Raw genomic sequence first — 19,365 nt, forward strand, 5'->3', positions numbered from 1 at the left:
AGCGCTTGGTGCAGACTTCACTTCTGCCCCGGATGTCAGCTGGGGTGGGGGGGGGGGAGGGTATAAGCTCTAGGAGAACCTTTTTTTTTTAAATTGCAGTAAACGCCACATGGTATGAAAGTTACCATTTTAACTACTTTAAGATGTACACTTTAGTAATGTTAAGTACGTTCACATTGTCTTGCAACAGGTCGGCAGAACTTTTCATCTTGCAAAGCTAAAACTCTGTGCCTATTGCCAGCCCCTGGAAACCACTATTCTTTTTTTTTTTTCTTTTACATTTATTTACGAGAGGCAGAGTGAGAACGTGAGTGGGGGAGGGGCAGAGAGCGGAGACAGAGTCTGAAGCAGGCTCCAGGCTCTGAGCAAGCGTTCAGCACAGAGCCCGACGCAGGGCTCGAACCCACTAACCGTGAGATCACGATCTGAGCTGAGGTCAAAGTCGGATGCTCAACCAACTGAGCCACCCAGGCGCCCTGGCAACCACTATTCTGTTTTTGTTTTTTAAGTTTATTTATTTTGAGAGAAAGAGATGGAAACAGAGCGAGAGAGCAGCACAGAGCCCAATGTGAGGATCGAACCCACAAACGGTGAGCTCATGACTTGAGCTGAAAGCAAGAGTCGGATGCTCAACAGACTGAGCCACCCACGCGCCCCCACCATTTTACTGTCTGTCTCTCTGAACATGACCACTTTGGATACCTCGTATTAGTAGAATCATACGGCATTTGTCTTTTTGTGACTGGTTTATTTCCCTTAGCCTAATGTCCTCAAAGTTTATCTATGTCATAGCATGCAACGGGATTTCATTCTTTTTAAGGCTGAATAATACTCCCTTCCTGTGTATACCACATTTTTGTTTCTACACTCATCCACTGATGGACGCTTGGGTAGCCTGGTTATTGTGAATAGTGTTGTCCTGTATTCAGGCAAGCAAACATCTCTTTGGGATCCTGCTTTTGATTCTTTTGGATATTATACCCAGATGTGGGATTGCTGGGTCATATTAGTTTTACTTTTAATTTTTGGGGGAACCCTGTGTTCCGTAGTGGCTGCATCATTTTACGGTTTCCACCAACAGTGCACAAGACTCCCCTCTTCACAGCCTCACCTACGCCTGTTCTCTTCTTTTCTTGATAGCGGCTATCCTAAGGGAGATCCTAATGGATGTGAAGTGATACCCTGTAGTTTGGTTTGCATTTCTCTACGATTAGTGATGTTGAGCATCTTTTCCTATGCCTGTTGGCCGTTTGTATATCAACTTTGGAGAAATGTCTATGCAAGTCCTTTGTCCATTTTTATATCGAGTTCTTTGATTTTTTGTTGTTGAGTTGCAGGTTTTTTTCTATTCTGGATATTAACCCCTTATCAGGTGAATGATTTCCAAGCATCTCCCGCTCTGTAGACTGCCTTTCACTCTGCTGGTTGTACCCTGTGACGCACAGCTTTTAAGTATGATGTAGACCCCTTTGTCTACTATCCCTTTTGTCATCTGTGTCACACCCAAGAAAGCTGTGCCAAATCCATCATCATGAGGCGTTTCTCCTATAATGCCTTCTAGGAATTTTATAATTTCAGATCTTACATCGGGATCTAGAATCCATTTTGAGTTAATTTTTGTATATGGTGTGAGATAAGGGTCAAACTCCATTCTTTTGCATACGGAACAACAGGAGTTTTAACCTGTTTTCAGCTGTGGACTTTGTGAGGCCATGGGCCATGTCCGAATCGCCAGCACACTCGCAGAGTCCTAGGTACACACAGGCTGCTTAGTAAATGTTTCACATCAAGTGAGCACACTGAAGAGGGTGGGCTGATTGCTGTGCGATAATTATTCACCGGCGATGACTATCTCAAATGCATACAGTAATACTTTTGGAAGATACCTAGCTAGCTCCTACTATTGACAGACCACAGGGACAGGATGGAATAATTTTCATGCACCGGAAAACAGAGCAAGTCAAATGTTAGAGAAACGAAGACCAGGCTTTTCATATTTGGGGAAGTCTTTTCTAGCTCTATACCAAAGCCAAAGTTAAAGACAGTTAATGTTCTATCCAAACACGTTTCACCCCCTTACTCTCAACGCTGGTTCTAAGCACATCCTGAAAGAGTTTATCTGAGAAATGGACCAGATTCCTCCTGTAACTAAATTCTTCAACTCCAGTAGCACAAGGAAAGGCCAGAGATAACATTTTGCCTTCATTTTCCCAATCAATGAACTTCAGAGATCACTGTATGTCAAGGGTCCTTAGGATGTGGGGCTTTGATGTGCAAATGGAAGCACCTTATACATAACTGTGGGGGCCACAGAGCAGCAGCCATCAAAGTCAAAGGTTTCCAATCCACCGTAGTTTCCAATGTTGGCGGCCCAGACTGCGATTTATCGTTAGCCTCGGGACTGGACTTCTAGTTATGGGTAGGAGAAACCTTATAGTCTCTCTGGCTGCCCTGATACATTTCAACGAAGGGCATCACAAACTGATGCTGGAATTAAGGGGTGAGCAAGAATTGGAGGCACACAGCAAGGGCATAGTCCATTGCTAAAGTCACTCCTTGGTTACTCCCTGCTCCATCAAGGACCCTGGACAGCTCAAACCGTGTTAGAAATCAGATGGCAGAACTGGAAAGGAGGGCTAGTAAGTCATTCATGGAGAAGAAAGCCAGCCAACGGTTCTCTTGTTTCTACTTCATTTGTCCTTGTTGGACTGATACATAGACTGGTCTGGAGATGAACTTCCTCCAGGGAAGCAGAGCAAGAACACTGTCTTAGAGAAGGGTGGAGAGCTCTGTGCTAGGAATCAGTTCGTAAGGAGACCCACATCTACTTAGACTCAGCAAGAGGCTGCCTGTGGGAGGCATCTGGAGAAAACTCCACCATGGCCCAGAGTACCTCAGGCCAAGGGGATGAACAAGAGGGTAAACCACAGTCCTGGATCAGTTCTTCCTCCTTGTACAGACTGAGGCCCAGGGTACGTCTGTTTGGTAGAAACCAGGCGATTAAGGTATTAAGTGGAAAGGAAAACACGTAAATAGTTTGGAAAGAATTTTGAGCCTTTGTTCTTGCTGAGATTCTAACCTATAATCTGCCCACGTCCTTCCGGGTTGAACAAACCCTATGAGGCCTTTCATGTCCAGGTCAAACCCAAGTCCTAGAGTCACGGGAGGCCACAGTGGTCTCTCCCTTCCATAAGCTCCCACGGTGGGAAGCCCCTGTTCACATACTCAGGGGCATGCAGATACTGTTTTGTTCTATTGGCTTTTGCTCTTTGTGTCTCGTCTTTCTCATTAGAATGCCAGGTCGCTCCTAACATCTAGCACACTACTAAGTGAGGATAATCAGGGATAAGACCCTCCATGGTTTAGAATCATCTGCTAACACTAATGTCATTTCCTTTATTGGTGCGGAAAAAATTCTGTTGATCTGTCTATGGAGGGACTCACGATAAAATACAAAACGCGATGTAACTATTTTTTGAAAGTTCTCGTTGTGTATTTCCTGATGGAATGATAGGACGTTTAGGGTTTTCTTCAAGTATAAGGGTGAATCTCCAAAACAATACGCTGAATGCAAGAAGCCAGACAAAAAGCACGCCCGTGATGAGATTCCACTGCTCTGAAGTTCTAGAACAGACAAAACTAGTGATAAAAGCAGGTCAGTGGTTGCCTACAGTTGGGGACATGGGAGTAAACTGCAAAGGGACACAAGGGAACTTTGTGGGGTGATGGAAATAATCTATGTCTTGATACAGTGATAGGGTGCTGATTAGTAAGGGCTTGATATAGGACGTGTACATTTGTCACAACTCGTTGAACTGTGATTACAGGGGTACGTTTTACTATATAGAACTGTACCTCAATGAAGTTGACTTACAAAAAATATATAGATACAAAAAGAAATACAGATGTGCACGTGTTCACAAATAACAGGGGAAAGAGGAAGAACGAGGTTAAGATTAAGATGTGGCCCTAGGGGTTCCTTACCCGATTCTATTCTTGTACGTTAACATGAGAAATAATTCTTCCTTTTGTTTCTCTGTAACTTAACATGATCTCTAAAAATCTTACCCAAGCCCAGGACAACGACCTTTTTCTCCCAGATTTCTCCTGGTTGTGAGGGTTTCTCAGGCTCGAGGACCCAATCCCCCCCGCAGGCTTCTTATCACACTGGTGTGGGAGCTCCCTGGACTCCTGCCGGGGCCCTCACCCATGGAGTCCGATCTGTGTCCAGCCCGCATTTGTGGCAGCTTCTGGCAGGTCTTGGCTGGTGGCTCCCTCACCCTCCCTGACCCTCCCCAAAACTCACCAGGAGGGCCCTGGCCCCCAGGCAGCCCAGGAGGTCCTGGAAGGTAGGCATTTGAGGCCAGCACTTTGTTGCCAGTGATGTACTTGCCCAGGTCGGCAGCACTGTTGGGGAGCAGGGCAATCTGTAAAAAGAAGACGATCCTCGGTCAGGAAGCCATGGCCCCACTGCCAGGGAGACTGTTCGCATTTGTGTGCTCACAGAGGCTGCAAATCCTTTTTGCGGTAACTCCCCTCCACGAGTTAGAGCTCCTGGATTCCCCCGCTTTGAGTGAGAGCTCAGATGGGCTGTAGAGATCCCTTTCTAACCCAGAGGACTTCCCATGAAAATGACTCGTATGAGATCACTTGGCTGGTTAGTGGATAAACCTGGATAGGCTCCAGATAGCCGAGATGTGATCATTAGACTCGTTACTTGAGTCTTCAATTTGTTAATTACTTTATTTAGTACCTACCACGTGCCAGGCCCTGTGCTTGGTTCTAATGGTGACAATGGCGATTGAGAAGGGTCCCCGCTCTTAGAGACCCCTCAGCCTAGGGAGCCAGGACCGAGAAGGTGGCTTAAGGTTCACCTGCACGCTCAGGTGTTTGGGAACCAGTGGCCAACAGTGACTGTGATGGAAAAAATAGGTCCACAAAGGTTTTGGCACGCCCACCTTCGAAAGGTGGAAGCTAATTTCCACCCTCGGAGCGTGCGCTGTGCTTAGAAACTCATGTCCAATGACTAGAAAACGGCGGAAGGGATGGTGTGTAACTTCTGAGATGAGAGCATAAAATGTACCATGGCTTCCTCTACGCTTTCCCTCCTGGATTTCAGGCAGCTCATTCCAGGGGGAAGCCAGAGGGGTCACCCAGACAAATGACCTTCACGTTCCTTGAGATCAGGTAGGCTGCGTGAATCCGTGAGACCTTTGGGGAGAACTGGATACTCTGATCCTCCATTTCCCCACATAAAAGGGAACACCACCACCCACCTTTAGAGCTGTGGGGATTGCACAGGAAATGTAGGTTAGGTGTCCACCACAGGACCCGGACCATACTACGTGCTTGATAGATGTTAGTTCCAGTCTCTCTTTTTCAAGAAGCTAATTTTGGGGTGCCAAGTCAGGTGGAGAAAGGCTCATTTATGAGGGTCAGAGCTATTCCTTCCAGAAGACTTACTCTGGAGTCCCGTAGAAACCAGGTATTTCTGAGATTTTTCTAGAACATGTTACATTCGTCCCCATGTCCTCCCGGAGGAGGCTCTGCTTGGAAACCCCGTGCGCAGAGCACAACACAGGCCAGGAGAAGGCGCATGGCAGGGCTCATCGCTAGCCTTGGAATGCTCTAGACGCTCTACACCCATCTTTGGATCTGAGCTTTTGAGAGAGGTACCGACCATTGCTGCATAGTCAGAGGAGGCCAGCTCTGTGCCCTGTGAGGTCCAACATCAGCACAGCAAATGAAATTAAAAATTGTACAACGTTCTTCCTCTGAGGCTTGTTATCAACCCTGAACTATGACTTCTGGGAGCACAAAACAACAAGGTGCTCTGCCAGTTGCTGCCTCCTGGTGTTGCCCTCTGAGCACAGGCTTTCCATGTAGGGAGAGGATCTGGATGACCTCGATCTTGGGAGTCTTTTCCCTTTCCACCTTCATGGGCAAGTCAGCCTTTCTCACCTCCTATTTCCTTCCTCAGGGGTTTCCACCCATTTCCAAGAGACTACAGCCCTCTGTCTGGTCAAGTTCTGATGCAGCAGAGTGAAACCCTCTGTCGGTGAGGCCACACAAACCACCCTAAGATTTCAGGGCCTGCACGTGTCTTTAATAGTAAGGAATGAGGGCGCCTGGGTGCCTCAGATGGTTAAGTATCCGACTTCAGCTCGGGTCATGATCTCGCGGTTCACGGGTTCGAGTCCCGCCTCGGGCTCTGTGCCGACAGCTCGGAGCCTGGAGTCTGCTTCGGATTCTGTGTCTCCCTCTCTCAACACCCCTCCCCTGCTCAGCTCACGCTCTGCTTCTCTGTCTCAAAAATAAACATTCAAACAGTCAAAAAAAAAAAAAATAAGGAATTCACTATCAGGGGTTAGGGCACCTGGCTCGACAGTAACGGAATAAAAGATGATCATGAGATATTGAGCCCCAAAGCCTAGGCCTGCGGGGAGAGTAGGAGCTACAAAATGCATCTACTAAATCACCACTGAGAGATCAGGAGGTGGATGGTAGGCCTGGGAAAGGTTTGCTGTCCAAGATGACCTCATCTGGCTTCAGAAGGTCCTTGGTCTTCTGCATGCGTGTCCACTTCTGAGCATGGAGGCTTGGGAATACTTAGCACGTCCGTGATGAAAGAGGACTCTGATGGGGACCCCTGGCCAAGGTCCCCTTCTTCCGCCGGAGAGCCGCTGGGTGGGGGGCTGGCTCGATCCAGTTTTAGAAACTGATGATTCTTCTTAGTCATGGAGACGGATGTTCTTGCCAATGGAGGAATCCAGTATCAGTGAAAAGCAAACATCCCAACATAAGGTTTTTACTTTTATCCGGTATGTCTCATGGAGAACAAATTCTTTTGGCTCCTTTGCAGGGCGACTCCCTAATAATACCGCATCCTAATAGCTTCTTAATAGAAGCATGTGCAATTTTTCTAAAAGGCAAGTTCATGGGAAACCACTGAAAGGTTTCGGCTGTATCCCTGCAGCCTGGTGTGAAGAACAAGCGGAGCCAAGAGGTTCAAGGTGTTGCTCCCGCTCAGCGTCCCTCACAGCGCGGGGCAGGCTCTCCTGCGGTCAAGGTCCTGTTCTGCTTCAGCTGCCTTAGGGGACCCATGTGAATCCGGGATGCTCCCCCGTCTGGAACTTCCCCAAAGAACTTGAGGTTCTTACTGAAATCTATCCAGCTCTGGGCAGGAGGATGTTCGGAGGACAGGAAGTTCCAAGAAGCATCAACAACGTCTTTCAAAGAGTCCCCTCGATATCCTTGGCATTTCTGAGCGCATCCCAGGATGCTTGGCAGTCCCCTACCTAGTATTCACATCCTTGGGTAAGGACGGCCGTAAGGGTCCCCGAGCTAGAAGATTCCTGACCACTCACTGCCCTCCTCCATGCCTTGAGAAGACCCAGTGTCCCCTGAAAAATGCAAACAATGACCCCCGTGATCATCACTCAGAAGCCAGTGGGGCCAACCTTAAGAATTAGAATATTGTGCAGTCTGAAAGTCAGTTTTTTGTTTTTTTTTTTAATCAGGACTCGTGATTCAAAGCCCTCACCAGGACGCTACTGGGATCTAGGGGTTTACAACGGTGCTGGTGTCACTGGGTCATGGCAAGACACCACCCCAACCTGCAAACGTGGGCCTGTCACCCTGGCGTGGAACGGGAGGGAACCAACGAGCGAGGGGAATTTAGAAGCAAATCTACCGTAACTAGGGAACAGCCAACACTGGCAGCTGAAGGCTGGTCCAATGTTATTATCTGCTTCCGAGAGGAAAACTAAAATGTGGATCACATCTGTGGGCTTTGGCATTAGGCAGAGTTGGGTCTCGGTCTCAGCCCTGCTACTATTTTTCCCCGGGGGATCTCCCCATCTACCAAATGAAGATTGTTAACATCCGCCTGAAAGGCCTGCTGGGCACGTGAAGGGGACGATGTCTGGCTGTGTGACTTTGGGTGAGTCCTTTCTCCCTTCCACGTTCGCACCTTCACGCCTACAAATCGAGAGGCCTGGGCCAGATGATCACACCTTTGGATTTACAGTGTTGTAAGCAAGCCTGGAGGACGAGATCTGTATGTCCAGCTCTCTCTGCTCCCTTGTAGAAGTTGCGAGTTGATCCAATAAATGTCAACCTCCGCTTCCTGGCCGATCTCCGGCTGGGTAATTACATTCTGGCTCCCTTAGTTCCCCTACACGTCAGCAGGATGTGTGGTAAAGTAAGGGTGCTAGAGTTTTGGAGGCAGATGTCCAGGGTCCCTGGTGTGACTTGCTGCAAAAACACAGCGGAGGACTGGCTTGTGGGATGCAGGTATGTGTGAAGGTCATGGTAACGACAGAGGAGTGTACATTTCTCCTAGATTCCAACCAGTGGAATCGTGAATATCGTTATCTTGTATTAGCCTTTGTGATAAGGTACCTACACTTCATAGAGCTGTTGGTACGAGTCAGGTAGATGCTGTCTGTGCAGCACTTTGTGAGGATATACAATTAATATTGTTTACTTGGTAACCATTTATAAAGCTCTAAGTGGCAAATGCCATTTTAAGTCCTTTATAAATGTTAACTTATTTGATCATCGTGAAAACAGAAACATTGTTGTCCCTTTTTAACAAATTTTTTAATGTTTTTATTTTTGAGAGAGAGCATGAGCGGGGGAGGGCAGAGAGAGACACACACAGAATCTGAAGCAGGCTCCAGGGTCTGAGCTGTCAGCACAGAGCCTGACGCGGGGCTCAAACTCACACACTGTGAGATCGTGACCCGAGCCAAAGTCAGATGCTTAACCGACTGAACCACCCAGGTGCCCCTGCTGTCCCCTTTTAATAGAAGTGAGGCACAGAGACGTTAGGTAACTTACCGAGGGTCACACATCCGGCATGTAGCAGGGCTAGGATTTAACTTAGCCAACGTGGTTCTGGAATCTGTGCGCCTAACCACTACACCAAGCCGCCTCTCTCAATATTACCAGTGATATTCTGCAAAGCAATCTACAGTCACTTTAGTATGGATTAGTCTTCTCAATATCCTGAGAAGACCCATTTTGCAGAGCAACTAGGTCAAGGTAGCAGAGGAAGTCACAACTGACCGAGAAGCCAGTTAGTCCCCCAGCACCAAGGGCAGCGCTAGGATGAGCAAATGCAGACCTCGGGCTGCAAATGTGCGCACGCCTCTGAAACCGCACGGACCTGTAACTTCTGAGGCTCTGACCGGCTGCCCCCCTCCGCCTGGCAACTGGGGTTCGACCTGTGCCACTGGCTTGATTGCCCAGAGGAAACACTTTACAGAGGCAGGATTTCATTCCACACCGTCTCGTATTTCCCCTCTTCCCAGCCCACCATAGGGCACAGCAGGTGCTCACCAACCCTTCCTGAGCTCAAGATTCACGCTTTTCTCAACTGCCCTGCCGCAGCATGGATCTCCAACCAAATAGTCCCTGCAGCAGGAACACAAGGGGCTTCTAAAAACCTGACTCCTTGCCGCGGATTTTCCCTCAGTGCTCTGACGGGCTGGCACCCCCTCTACGAGTTAAATGATGGGTATTTTACTTCATCCCTAGTCTCCCTTTTTTAGCCAAAATCAGCTTTTTCCTTTTTCTCCCAAACCGAAGAAGAAATGAGGAAGCTGGGGGCACTGATGTCTGCACACAATTTGGAAAACCTTTTAAGGGGAAAATAAAAGCACAGAATCTGGAAAACCCATGAATCTGTATCTTAGCAAGTTATTATAAGGCAAGCACCTTTTTTTTTTATAATTTTTTTTTAACGTTTATTTATTTTTGAGACAGAGAGAGACAGAGCATGAACGGGGGAGGGGCAGAGAGAGAGGGAGACACAAAATCAGAAGCAGGCTCCAGACTCCGAGCAGTCAGCACAGAGCCTGACGCGGGGCTCAAACTCACGGACCCCGAGATCGTGACCCGGGCTGAAGTCGGACGCTTAACCGACTGAGCCACCCAGGCGCCCCAAGGCAAGCACCTTTTTAATGAAACCCTAAGTCAAAAAAACAGAACTTGGCCAGTCATCAGAAGTCACCCTTCGTGTGCTCCGACCCAATCAGTTTCATTCCCCTCTGCCCCAAGTAACCGCTATTCCTTATTGTAATCACTTCCTGTGTCTTAAAGATAATCTCTCGCCTACCCACGCACGTCCACCTGCTACGGTTTAGTCTTGTTCATTTTACCAAAATGACATGTCTTTTTGGTTTCTTTTAACCTTCAGGTCGTCGCCCCACCTCTTTCTTTTCCTTACAATTTACCCATCAGAGAACCCAGGGCACTCCCTCTGGCGAGTCTCTGCAGCTGGGGTTTGGCTGACTACACCCACGGGGCAGTTCGGCATGTCTGCATCCTATTTTCTACCGTGGCGTTGACACCCCATACCTACCTCTCGGCCAGCTGAGTTGGGGAGAGGTCCTACGCTCTTTCTGAAAGAACACGCGGCATCGGGAGTAGTGAGATGAAGTGAAAACCAACCGACGATCCCGCCCCTGGTGCAAGGAGCAGGAGTCTGGCCTGCCTCTCGGGCAGTGACTTCACCTATCTGCGGTTAGCCGCATCTTTCTTGCACAGGCACAAATGGCGCCCTGGATGGAAGACTGCTTTGGAAACCGCAGGATGCAGCCCCTTCCAACAGGCGCCTTTTGAAAGGAGTCGCTCCTCTAACGTTCTTTGAATGTCAGCATTGGCTTCGACTTGTCACAATGTGTGTGCAGGGTTCAGCATGAGATGGATCAACTGCAGTCCAACCAACTGCACGTGAGTTGCCGGAGCACTAAGTGCACGAGAGTTACCACGTGAGTTACTGGAGTACTGAGTGAGTGAGAATCACCACATAAGTTCCTAGAGTACTAGGTGCACAAGAGTTCCTGGAGTACTAAGTGCAAGAGAGTTACTGGGGTACTAAGTGTGTGAGAGTTACCACGTGAGTTACTGGAGTACTAAGTGAGTGAGAATCACCACATGAGTTCCTAGAGTACTAGGTGCACAAGAGTTCCTGGAGTACTAAGTGCAAGAGAGTTACTGGGGTACTAAGTGTGTGAGAGTTACCACGTGAGTTACTGGAGTACTAAGTGAGAAGCACCACATGAGTTCCTAGAGTACTAGGTGCACAAGAGTTCCTGGAGTACTAAGTGCACGAGAGTTACTGGGGTACTAAGTGTGTGAGAGTTACCACGTGAGTTACTAGAGTACTAGGTGCACAAGAGTTCCCAGAGCACTAACTGCAAGAGAGTTACTGCGGTACTAAGTGCATGAGAGTTACCACGTGACTTACTGGAGTACTAAGTGAGTGAGAATCACCACATGAGTTCCTAGAGTACTAGGTGCACAAGAGTTCCTGGAGTACTAAGTGCAAGAGAGTTACTGGGGTACTAAGTGTGTGAGAGTTACCACGTGAGTTACTAGAGTACTAGGTGCACAAGAGTTCCTGGAGTACTAAGTGCATGAGAGTTACCACGTGACTTACTGGAGTACTAAGTGAGTGAGAATCACCACATGAGTTCCTAGAGTACTAGGTGCACAAGAGTTCCTGGAGTACTAAGTGCATGAGAGTTACCACGTGACTTACTGGAGTACTAAGTGAGTGAGAATCACCACATGAGTTCCTAGAGTACTAGGTGCACAAGAGTTCCTGGAGTACTAAGTGCATGAGAGTTACCACGTGACTTACTGGAGTACTAAGTGAGTGAGAATCACCACATGAGTTCCTAGAGTACTAGGTGCACAAGAGTTCCTGGAGTACTAACTGCAAGAGAGTTACTGCGGTACTAAGTGCATGAGAGTTACCACGTGAGTTACTGGAGTACTGACTGAGTGAGAATCACCACATGAGTTCCTAGAGTACTAGGTGCACAAGAGTTCCTGGAGTACTAAGTGCAAGAGAGTTACTGCGGTACTAAGTGCGTGAGAGTTACCACGTGAGTTACTAGAGTACTAGGTGCACAAGAGTTCCTGGAGTACTAAGTGCATGAGAGTTACTGCGGTACTAAATGCGTGAGAGCTACCACGTGAGTTCCTAGAGTACTAAGTGCACAAGAGTTCCTGGAGTACTAAGTGCAAGAGAGTTACTAGGGTACTAAGTGCATGAGAGTTACCACGTGAGTTACTAGAGTACTAGGTGCACACGAGTTCCTGGAGTACTAAGTGCATGAGAGTTACCACGTGAGTTACTGGAGTACTAAGTGAGTGAGAATCACCACATAAGTTCCTAGAGTACTAGGTGCACAAGAGTTCCTGGAGTACTAAGTGCAAGAGAGTTACTGGGGTACTAAGTGTGTGAGAGTTACCACGCGAGTTACTAGAGTACTAGGTGCACAAGAGTTCCCAGAGTACTAACTGCAAGAGAGTTACTGCAGTACTAAGTGCATGAGAGTTACCACGTGAGTTACTAGAGTACTAGGTGCACACGAGTTCCTGGAGTACTAAGTGCATGAGAGTTACCACGTGAGTTACTGGAGTACTAAGTGAGTGAGAATCACCACATAAGTTCCTAGAGTACTAGGTGCACAAGAGTTCCTGGAGTACTAAGTGCAAGAGAGTTACTGGGGTACTAAGTGTGTGAGAGTTACCACGTGAGTTACTAGAGTACTAGGTGCACAAGAGTTCCCAGAGTACTAACTGCAAGAGAGTTACTGCAGTACTAAGTGCATGAGAGTTACCACGTGACTTACTGGAGTACTAAGTGAGTGAGAATCACCACATGAGTTCCTAGAGTACTAACTGCAAGAGAGTTACTGCAGTACTAAGTGCATGAGAGTTACCACGTGACTTACTGGAGTACTAAGTGAGTGAGAATCACCACATGAGTTCCTAGAGTACTAGGTGCACAAGAGTTCCTGGAGTACTAAGTGCATGAGAGTTACCACGTGACTTACTGGAGTACTAAGTGAGTGAGAATCACCACATGAGTTCCTAGAGTACTAGGTGCACAAGAGTTCCTGGAGTACTAAGTGCATGAGAGTTACCACGTGACTTACTGGAGTATTAAGTGTGTGAGAGTTACCATGTGAGCCCCTGGAGTACTAAGTGCGTGAGAGTTATCACATGAGTGCCCAGAGTACTAAGTGCACAAGAGTTCCTGGAGTACTAAGTGCAAGAGAGTTACTGGGGTACTAAGTGTGTGAGAGTTCCTAGAGTACTAAGTGTGTGAGACTTACCACATGAGTTACCAGAGTATTAAGTGTGTGAGAGTTACCACGTGAATTCCTAGAGTACTAAGTACACAAGAGTTCCTGGAGTACTAAGTGCAAGAGAGTTACTGGGGTACTAAGTGTGTGAGAGTTCCTAGAGTACTAAGTGTGTGAGACTTACCACATGAGTTACCAGAGTATTAAGTGTGTGAGAGTTACCACGTGAATTCCTGGAGTACTAAGTGCGTGAGAGTTATCACATGAGTTCCCGGAGTACTAAGTGCAAGAGAGTTACTGGGGTACTACGTGCGTGCGAGTTACCACACGAGTTCCTGGAGTACTAAGTGTGTGAGAGTTACCACGTGAGTTACCAGAGCACTAAGTGCGTGAGAGTTGCCACATGAGAGTCCCTGGAGTACTAAGTGCATGCAAATTATTGCATGAGTTACTGGACTACTAAGTGTATGAGTTACCACGAGTTACTGGTGTACAAAGTATTTGAGAGCTAACCTGTGAGTTATCAGAGTACTAAGTGCATGCGAGTTACTGGAGTATTAAGTGTGTGAGAGGTACCATGTGAGTTACCAAAGCACTAGGAAGTACTTGCTATTGGATTTGTATGAGCTCTACAACAAGGTCTTTAAAGGTGGTGGGTATGGTGACACAAAATTTTCAACTGTTTAGATATTTCTTTCACAGAACATACATTTCATGAAAGCCACGGAGCCTGAGGGAAAGCCGGATACTGATTTAGCAACTGCGTTTCTGAACAACTTGGGAGATTTAGTTGCACTGTTCTCAAGATCGTCCAGGCTGGAAAACAAATTTCCCTATGGTTCTTGGATTTTTTAACTACCCGGGAGAGGAAGCAGAGTGTAGCTTTAGGTCTTGAGATGCTGAGCAACTCCTCCCCGCAAGCCCAGTCCTCTGTGCAACACAAAGTTTCTTCCGTGAGCCCTTTTCTGGATTTGCTCGGTAAATATTAACATCAATCCAGGTTTAACCTGAGGATGTGTGTGGGATGCATTTCTATCTCTGTGTTTACGTTGCTACGCTTACAAAGTGTTCTGCTGGTTCTCCCTATTGGGTCAGAGGCCACTTGGGATCATGATTACAGGATATATAAACAGATCCTCGTTTGTTTCAGCAGCATTAGAGCGATTTCTGAGCCGCTGACAAGCTGGAGAAATCGACCGACCTTAGATGTAATAAATAGCATTGATCTGGGTCCAGGACAGTTGTTCGAGAAATCAGGTCACTAGATCCATCACGGGGCCATTACTCACAGCATAACAACGTTACTAGAAATCTGATATTCTCTGAGGCGTGTGTGGCAGCCTTTTGTAAAATGAGTCAATCCTCATTCTTGTTGACACGAGGTACCCAAACAGCTATTTTCCAAGGTGACGCAGCCCAGACAAAGCACGGGCCATAGCTTTTAAATGTGAAAAAATAAAGCTGCTACAGAAATTCATCGTCAGCTTGTGGAAGTTTTTAGATAGAACGTTCTCTATCGTAAAACGCAGTCGACGCGTTAGACAGAGTAAAGCTGGGTGAGTCTGTCCCAGGACCATGTGTCTGGACGTGGTTCGTTTGACCCAAAGTTGCAATAATCCTAGCTCTTCCTGCCTACGTCTTCACCACGAGCCCCTTCCTCATGGCCTGCTGTACCAGTCACCTCATCAATCCCTTCCTTGCCTTGGGAAGGGATTGATGTCCTGTCGTCCTGTCGCCCTCTAGCTGTCAGCCCTGAGGGTGGGCGGGCAAAGCTAAGTCCAAGTTCAAACCTAGCTGGCACCAGCCTCAGTGAATGCTCAAGGCAGTTGGGGGCGACACCTTATTTGCTTACTGTTTCTAAACATTCTTCGTCTTTACCTGCCCGGAGTCCTCTTTTTATGCGGCTGCTTCTACCGTAACAGGCACGTACCTTCTGCTTCAGCTGCAGCACCGTCTGCTTCATCTGGTGAAACTCAGTGCACGTAGCACAGCAGGTTTTGGCCTCCACCGCGTTCTCAGACTTCTCGTCGTGTCCTGTGGGAGGAGGCGGGCTCAGGTCGGCTTGGGAGGCTGGAGGACACCCAGACCCAGAGAGACCGCATCGGAAAGGGCAGTCCCAGGGGGATCGGCTGGCAGCGGGGGCGTGCGAGGGAGAGAGGCTGGCGGTTTTACAGTGCTCAGGTCACTGACCGCACATTCGGGTCAGGGGAGAGACAGAGACACCCCTCCGCCCCGCCCCCCCCCCCCCCAAAAAAAAAACCTCTGGATTCAGCCGTTCTCATTCAGGCAGCCCAGCATCTGCCTCTTTCATGCGTGAACGTGGGAACCACGGCCCTTTTATCAGTGCCTTTCAGGAGGTGGGATCTGCCAATGTGACATGAGTCACATTCCCACCCCATCCAAGGGCCAACATTTCACCTGCTTTAAGTTATCCTCCAAGCTCAGGCAATGGGACTCTCGTGCAGGGCTCACAAAACTGGTCTCTAACAACCCTGACAGTCCAGCTGTTTGAACTGAGCACAGGCCAGGTGCGTGCGTGCGTGTGTGTGTGCGTGCGTGTCAGTCACAGATCAGGGCTGAGCACCCACCCCAGGGAGATGTGAGGCCAGGATGGAAAACGTGCCAGGTGCTCTGGACACATGTGCCTGGGGTAAAATGGGACAGGCACCAGGGAAGGCAGTCTGGCTGTCCACTGGAAGGGTCCCAGTGCTGTCTCGTAGAGCATTAGAAGCTCCAAGAGCTCTTTGTGAAATTGTATTTGGGAAAGAAAGAGTGGGTGACTTGAACAGTGACGTGGTCAACCATTCACCCAACTCTCAGCTTACGGGCATTGAAATGGGCTGCACAAGCCTGCGTGGTCGGGGGGAGACTGGCTACCAGAGGTCATCTCGCTGAGATGAGCGGGTGCAGACCCCCAAGCTGTGTGTGAAAGGTGTCTGTGGGACGAGAGGCTGTGTGAATATGTCGTTGGGGTCGGGTAGGGCACTTTGACACCCAGGGACAGGCAAACGTGCCGAGCTCAGAAAGCTTTTGGGGTTGGGCTGGGTGTGCAGAGAACCACCATGGCGATCTGGAACGCAGCTGGGGTCCCTCTAGGTCCCTTCTTGTCCTTCTAGGCTCGTGTACTTTTATTATTCCCCTCTTCTGGGAAGCCCTCTTTGCTGCCTCCGTTCACGGAGACCCATCAGCTATCAAGACCCAGTTCAGATGTTCCATGAAGCCTGTCCTCCCTCTCTACAGAGATACCACAGTCCTGTGGTCAGGCAGCATGTTCTAGACTTCTCTGCACAGTGGTTCCCAGCACCAGAGTGTAAGCCACCCGAGGACCGGAATTGCCCATAGCTCACACAGTGGCTGCTCAAAAAATATTTGTGAAATAGCGTCCATAGGCTGAACTGTTTTCCTGCCAAACTTCGTGTGTTGAAGCCCTGATCCCCAGGGCCTCAGAATGTGACCTTATTCAGAAACAGGCTCATTGCTGACGTAATTAGTTAGGATGACATCATGTGGTCACAGGCCAGGCCTGGAATCAATGTGACTGGGATTTTTTTAAATTATTTTTTTAAGTTTATTTTTGAGAGAGAGAGAGAGAGAGAGAGAGAGAGAGAGAGAGAGAGGCAGACAGACAGACAGACGCTGGTACTCTTACAAAAAGGACGACTCAGGACATCGAGGCACGCCCGGGGGCAGCACCACGTGAAGGTGAAGGCAGAGATCAGGTAGGTTCGGCAGGAGCCAAGGAATGCCAAAGACCGCGGGCAAACCCCAGAAGCAAGGAGAGGGGCACGGGGCAGGGAAACAGCCCCGCCGACACCTCGATCCCAGACTTGTAGCCTGCAGAACAGACATCATACATCTCTGCCCTTTAAGCCACCTAGTTGGTGGCTCTCTATGGCAAACCTGGGAAACAGATGGCCGCCCTGGGCGTCAGGGGAGCCCACGCTCACACGAACCTTGCTCACCAAGCCCAGCTGCTTTCTCCAACGGGGTCAGTCCCCTGTTCGGTGATCTACGTGGTGGCGGGCGTTTCTGCTCTTTGGGAGGTGGGGTGGGCCTTGGAGGGGGGGCAACATGGCAACTAGCACAGGCAGCATAGCAGGGGGCGGGCTCAGAGCTCACCCGTCACCCCCCCGGTCCCTGCCCCTCACAGAAGCCTGAGGCTTGGAGCGCCCCTGCTTGGAACACACTTCTCAAGCCAGCGAAGCAGTGCTCAGTCTCTAAGTTACCAAAACCTCTAGCTTAGGTTTTGAAAGACTGGGAGATGCACGTGAAGCCACAGGAAGGTGGCAGTCTTTTTTAATGCCATTTTTTCATGTTTATTTTTGAGAGAGGGTGCCTGGGGGGGGGGAGGGGCAGAGGGAGGGGGACAGGTGATCCGAAGCGGGCTTGGCACGGACGGCAGGGAGCCCGATGTGGGGCTCGAATTCATCACCCGCAAGATCATGACCTGAGCCGAAGTCGGTCACTCAACCGACTGAGCCACCCAGGTGCCCCTGGCAGTCTCTTTTTAAATCCACCTACGTGTACGTGACGTGTACGGGGCCACCTCGTCAATTCCCACGTCCCATGCTAACCGTCCTATCAGTGACTTCCCCACCCGCACGGCCAGTTCGTACGCTTGGGGAATGATGTGGACCCACATTAGAGCTGTGTAATAATGAGCGAGTTAGGAGGAGGACGGAGGTCTTTGCTTGGAGGTGGCAAAATGGAACGGTTAAGAGCAAGGCCCCCACGGCGCTACTGTCCTGGCTCCACAGCCCAGCTCTGTCGAGGACTAGCTGAGGAATCCTGGGCAAGTTATCCGGCCTCAGTGAGCCCCAGTTTCCTGAACCACAGCATTGGAAGGATACTACGGTGATGAGCGAGGGGAGGTCTGTGCATGAGCTGGCACAGAAGCTCTAAGAAACAGGAGAGGGTGCCTGGCTCAGTCTTCGGACCCCTCCAGCCCTTTGCTTCCTTTTGCCTGGTAGTCCCAGGATCCTTGAAGGACAGAAATTAACGCAAACAGGACGAGGGAAAACTGACATCCGGTGACTTTCTGGAAGCCATCTCGCAAGTCCGCTGACATAGGCTATTGGAATTGAGGTATCCCGAATCGGAGCCCAACGCCTTTTCTACAAATCAGGCAATTTCCTCTGGGCTCTTTAGCCAGGTTTGATGCACCCATTTACAGTCCTACTTGCTTACAGAACTTGAACTCATGTGAGGAGATCCAGTTACTTAGATCAGTCTTCAGCATAAAAGAGCGACACAAGGGCATTTCCACGCAAGAGAGCACTTGGTGGTGAAGGCCTGAAGCCTGACCAACTCTGGGCGTGCTGATGGCCGAGAAGGGTGGACCCCGGCATAAAGAGATGACCCCAGCTGCAGGTTTATTAGGTCTGTTAGTACGGAAGGACGGCTGGAGGACATCCTCTCTGCCTACCTAGCATCCACCCATTCCAGCCCTTCTACTGGCCAATTCATATAGTCCCATCCCTGCTTCCCATCCATTTCTCTCTCCCATCCACCTGTCTGTTCATCCATCCATTTACCCATCCCTCCCTCTCTCCCTCTTATCCACTTCCAGAGCATCTGCTACTCGCCAGGCCGTGTGACGCCGTGAGGATGCAAAGCAATCGAGGATGCCCAGTTAACAATTTGTGATCCGCCTTTGTAAGGAACCAGCCCTGCTGGAGAGCCAGGCCGCCGTGAACAAGAGTTAGAAGCCCGTCTTTCCATTTCTGCTTCCATATACTCGGCTGATTTTTCCAAGTGCCGGTGTGATGAAGGTGACTTGGTATTTTCACGAGAAGAGTAAGCCTCCCTACCAGGTTCTAGACTCTATTTAGATCACAGAGTGTTAGAAGCAATGTATCTTTGGTTCGATCTTTCCTTTCCAGATAAGGAAACGTAACTTGCTTCAGGTCTCCCTGTGTACACAGGCTGGGGACTTGCAGGTTCCGAATGTGGCATCGGGGGGATGCAGTGAGCCTGGTGTTGGGAGTTGCGTTTAGAACACCCGAGAGCTCTCTGCCAGGCGGAGCCCAGGACAGTGGTCGTCATGTGACTGCTGGGCCAGCAGCAGCATGTAACCTGCTCTCAGAAATCCGAAATCCTGGGAGCGGGTCCTAGTGCATAGCTCCATCAGAGTCCTCCGAGGGACCCTGAAGCACCTGCCTGTTCAACCATCACCACTCCTGGGGATAAGCTCTGCCGAGGGACTTTCACCTGGAAAACGCCTGGTCTGTTCTCTATCCCTTTGTATAATTATCAG

The 19,365-nt window shown here is 49.2% G+C and overlaps 1 protein-coding gene across 2 annotated transcripts in view; it reads right to left on the bottom strand.

The window, feature by feature from the left end:
- CCBE1 (collagen and calcium binding EGF domains 1) overlaps nucleotides 1-19,365 on the bottom strand; it is a 242,560-nt gene that overhangs the window by 17,931 nt on the left and 205,264 nt on the right. For both annotated transcript variants that reach the window (XM_027069087.2, XM_027069086.2), the window contains exons 6-7: nucleotides 15,040-15,143; nucleotides 4,307-4,427 (exon numbers count right to left, since the gene is read on the bottom strand). In XM_027069087.2, the coding sequence (XP_026924888.1) occupies nucleotides 4,307-4,427; nucleotides 15,040-15,143 (225 nt within the window). The remainder of the gene's footprint in view (nucleotides 1-4,306; nucleotides 4,428-15,039; nucleotides 15,144-19,365) is intronic.

The sequence above is a fragment of the Acinonyx jubatus genome, chromosome D3 (assembly GCF_027475565.1).
Source record: "Acinonyx jubatus isolate Ajub_Pintada_27869175 chromosome D3, VMU_Ajub_asm_v1.0, whole genome shotgun sequence".
NCBI lineage: Eukaryota > Metazoa > Chordata > Mammalia > Carnivora > Felidae > Acinonyx > Acinonyx jubatus.